Here is a 4,281-nt window from a genome sequence, read left to right on the forward strand (position 1 = left end):
GAACAAAGATATCTCAATCCTTTTACTAAGGAAGCATCTCTCAAGATGGAAAGGAGATCACTATTCATGCTCTTTCAACCATCCACTAACTACCAAGTCATCAGTGCTGATGCTATGACTATTCTGATGTCTACCAGGCAAGCACCTCTGTGTCCTTATAAACCAACCAGTTAAAAAGTCACTTCAGAGAGGTCACTGAAGAGTCCTTGAATGATAAAAACTACCAGTTAGATCTAAACTCTAACAGAGAAGTTCCCATTATCTAGCACCTGCATTGTTTGGTCCCCATTTACCTAATAGGTAAAATACAAAACATAGTAGCTGCAAATGTTTGTACATTTTAAAAGGAGAAGGTGTTACACTGTGTTGATTACAGCCAGCCCAGAAAACAGTACTTGGAGCTGAATATTTCAGCATTGAGAAATGTGGAATCACTGATGAAAACCAGAAGGGAGGTTGACTTAAGAAACTGCAGATCTTCTTACATGAATCAGTCCAGTCCAGAAGCATAGTTCACATAACACCGAAATTCATTGGCTAAAGTTCGAGAGTGTTTTGGAATAAACTTGCACATCTTCACACCAAGATGCTTTGCTGCCTGTTCCTCCATGATTGCACCTGCAGCAAAAATATTAGCATTTGATGGGGAAACAGTAACAGAATGTTCAGCCTTTAATAGCTCCTCCCAAATACTTAAACACAGAGCCTTCTTTTTTTAAGGAAACAAGGCTTAAAGCAGCTACATTGTATTTAACAACTGAATCTACTGGAAAATTTACAATAAATCTGAAAGAATGGATGTCCCAAGGAAATGAATGTCAGGTAAGTTTCATAAAATTAGGTAGAGGGTAAGATCAGTGCTCATTTTATAGCAAACAAACTTGAGCACAGCCTCCTTGCTACCTGCCAAAGAAAGTAAATGGTAGGGAGCCATGGGAAATGCAAACAGATCACATTTAACAAGCAGCAGTGTGGTATTTGCAGCTACACACTGAGAAGTCACTTCCTTGAGCAGCATTTCTCAAACTTTGAAAACTGAAGGATGACCCATCCATTTTAGGGAAAAGAATTCTGAGAATCATCCATATGCATGACTGTCATGTGCAATTTAACAAAGAAGTAGGATTTCTATGGCCATGTGTGATCTTAATTTTTCTTCATTTTGCCTGCTTGTTGACTTCCCTCAAATTGTATGTACAGAGGGCTTTTGTCATTTGTTTTTTCACAAGTTTCTTGGATGTCTTTGTCACAAGATTACAGTTTAAGAAACACCACGACTAAGGCAGATACTCATCACTTCTTAAACCAGCAAGTGAACTTCATAAAGAAGGACCTGCAACTATAGTTGGTAAGTTTTCCCGTTTCACTGCTCTTATCACTGTTTTTTTATTTCTCTTGCTGCATTTCAGTGCCTAAAATCTCCTTACTTGGATGACAGTGGCAGAATCATATTGACTCACATTCAGTTTCTATGTTTACCTGTAAGGAAAGGACTTGGCTAAAATCATCCCACTTTACTGGACAAAGGCCATTCCAACCTATTTGTCATTTTTTCTACTTAGCTCACCTTAGATGCCAGGTAGTATGTGGCAGCTGAAATCCTGCAGCTACTGACATGTGGAGAAAATCACAAATGCATAAGGTTATGCAGCAAGGCATTAACAGTAAGTTGCACCTCTGTTTGTCAGACCCAGAATTCAATCATTGCAATGATAGAGGGGCCTTTTTACACGAAAAAAATTTAAAAAATTTCTGGACCTTTGCAGGATGATCCTTTGGATTCTTTAACCATTTAGTAAAACTCATAATGCCACAATGAAAGAAGAACTGACTTTAACTATTAAAAAACACATGCCTTCAGTTTAAAATAAAGGTTGAACTAAAATATTCCAGTAAGAAGCTTAGGATGCATATTCCTCCTTGAATTAATAACAAATTAATATTACTGAGTTAGTACTTTTCTCACTTTAGTAAGTTTATCTTTTGAGAGAGAGGAAAAGACACTTAATGGTGACCTGATATTTTTATTAATTATACCTGTACAAAGCAGAATCTTTCCTTTTGTTAAGTATTTGATGGTCTCTGCAGTTTTTTGAAGACACTCCTCTGATAGATAGGGTGGATCTGCTATTACGATGTCAAAACTATGTGGCAGGAGATGTTCAGGTAAGTTCAAAGGCTGGTTGTAATCATAGCAGATAAATTCTTCTCCATATACAGAAAACCTCCTGTCGTACTCCAGGATACACACTGAAAAATCTTCACCACCCTGTTCTTTCAGTTTCTGGTACACACTTGGTGCACTAACACAGGCTATCCTGAAAAAGAGACAATAACTAGGAATATTAATTTAAAAGGCAAACAACAACAAAAAAACCTCTACAGCAGTCCTCAGGGCTTCTTTGGGAAAACACTTTAAACATGAGTCCCAAAAACACAAGCTATTCTTCCTCCATTTGAACCAATAATTAATTTAATAACATAAATATTAAAGCCATTACCTATTCAGCCTTCATGTTGCACAAAGACCTTAAGCTTAACTAGAGAGAAGACCTGGTTTTAGAACACTAAGGAAATATACTTGAATATTACTCCGTACAGAAATAGGAAGAAAACCAAGTTTTTCCATCTGTTCTACAGAAACATTTTATAAAAACAGAATCACAAGCAATTAATATGCTCTGGAGTTCATTGTATTTCTCAAAAATTAAGAAGATTAATAATAAACTTTTACAAGGCAGAGTCTACAGCATTCAGTGAAATGCTAACTGGTAAGATCAGTATGAACTAATAACTAAAGAATCACATAGCATTTCTGCAATACTTCAGTTGAACAAAGCTGAAGTACAACGAGTAATGAATTAAACTGCACACTTGGGCCACAGAGTAGAAACACAGTATTTACAGCAAGACATGCTAAATCTACAATGTAATTATTAAAACCTACCTGCCACCTTTTCCAGCTGCCACCACCGCTTCATTAGCCAGGCGTGATGCAGTTTCATCACTGTACCAAAATTGGCTCAGCTGCTGAGGAAGGTGACACCATAAACAACATCAAATCTTCTGACTGTGCTATGTACAATTAGGTGAGTCATATTTGAAGAAAACCAAAATCCATAGCAGCTTTTGTGTTCACAAATAGAAACATTGGAAAGGTGACTTATTTACTGATAGCCTTTTTGTTTCTGTAATCCAGCAACACGCAGCATGTAGCTTACACTGAGTGTTTCAAAAGCATTTACTGCAGCATCAGGAAAGCCAAGTAGAGCAAAGCCACTGACAAGGGTAGTTCAAAAGTGCAGATGCACAATATTTACGTGTTCTTAAATTTTGTTACTTTGGCAGAAGCTGAAGAAAGAAACTTCAAAAGTGACAGTATAGAATGAAGTAAGGGATAAAAGTACTAAATCAAAAGAGATCAGAAAAAGGAAGAGTAAAAAAAAAGCCAAGCCAAAGACAAATAAAACATCAGCCCATTAGAAATGAAAAAGCAAGGCAGCCATCCACAAAAACAAAGAAATAAAACACAGAAGGAAATACAATGTGAAAGGAAAGATCACTCAGTCTCATTACAGTCTCTCTCAAACTCTAGGAAGAATCTTTTACTATTTTCACATGCCAGACTGGAGTTAAGATTTACAGAAGGGACAGATGCTTCTGTTGGCAGCTTTATCCCCTCTTTTCAGGTCATTTCACTTTGTCATTCCCCCCACATAGGGAACAGAAAACTTTGCCCAGAATATTGAAGCAAATACCCCTGCAGTGTCACATCTCAAGTGTTCCCCTTTTACATTTTGTTTTATTATCCAATCACAAAAGAAACCTGGTAAAGGCTATTGCTCTAACTGTGCTTCATTCATGGAATTTAGTTTCTTACCCAGTCTTCTTCTATTGAGCCAACAGAATATTGATTAAACCCTTGGGAGGTCTTCATGCCTTCTCTCTGCTGCTGTTCCAAATAGAACTCCTGGAGGGCAGCCAACGCATGGGATGAAAGCTGGGGAACGTCGTCATCATCATCATCCATTTTTCTAGACATGAACAATAGGGGGAAAAAAAATAATTAAATTAGTCCCTTTCAATGGCGACTGCTTTTAATAATGGCATACTCTGCTGAGGTAAAACAACCTCTACTGACACTGAAGATTTAGTCTTATGGCTACCTTGGAAAACCTTATAACAAAAGAAAATATATTCCCTCAGCTTAGGAGCTTTTAAATCAGTGAGAGGCAGACTGGAATGACATCTCTGCAGAGAGAACTCAGGACCAGCAGCAAC

The 4,281-nt window shown here is 37.4% G+C and overlaps 1 protein-coding gene across 1 annotated transcript; it reads right to left on the reverse strand.

The window, feature by feature from the left end:
- Positions 1-235: 235 nt before the first annotated feature.
- On the reverse strand, positions 236-4,035 carry N6AMT2 (N-6 adenine-specific DNA methyltransferase 2 (putative)). The gene is made up of 4 exons (XM_009999405.1): positions 3,881-4,035; positions 2,948-3,030; positions 2,038-2,318; positions 236-618 (listed from the first exon to the last, which is right to left on the reverse strand). Exons 1-4 carry the CDS (start codon positions 4,028-4,030, stop codon positions 491-493), a joined length of 642 nt encoding a protein of 213 aa, XP_009997707.1. The 5' UTR covers positions 4,031-4,035; the 3' UTR covers positions 236-490.
- Between the last annotated feature and the right edge of the window lie 246 nt (positions 4,036-4,281).

Source organism: Chaetura pelagica, unplaced genomic scaffold (genome assembly GCF_000747805.2).
Source record: "Chaetura pelagica isolate M959 unplaced genomic scaffold, ChaPel_1.0 scaffold85, whole genome shotgun sequence".
Taxonomy (NCBI): Eukaryota; Metazoa; Chordata; class Aves; order Apodiformes; family Apodidae; genus Chaetura; species Chaetura pelagica.

Bases quoted from the DNA above. Each gene is read 5' to 3' on its own strand.
- N6AMT2 (XM_009999405.1), bottom strand. From the start codon at position 4,030: ATGGATGATGATGATGACGACGTTCCCCAGCTTTCATCCCATGCGTTG. The intron at 3,031-3,880 runs GTAAGAAACTAA...CACCTTCCTCAG, and splicing joins GCTCAATAGAAGAAGACTGG to CAGCTGAGCCAATTTTGGTA. The intron at 619-2,037 runs GTATAATTAATA...TTTTTGCTGCAG, and splicing joins AAAGATTCTGCTTTGTACAG to GTGCAATCATGGAGGAACAG.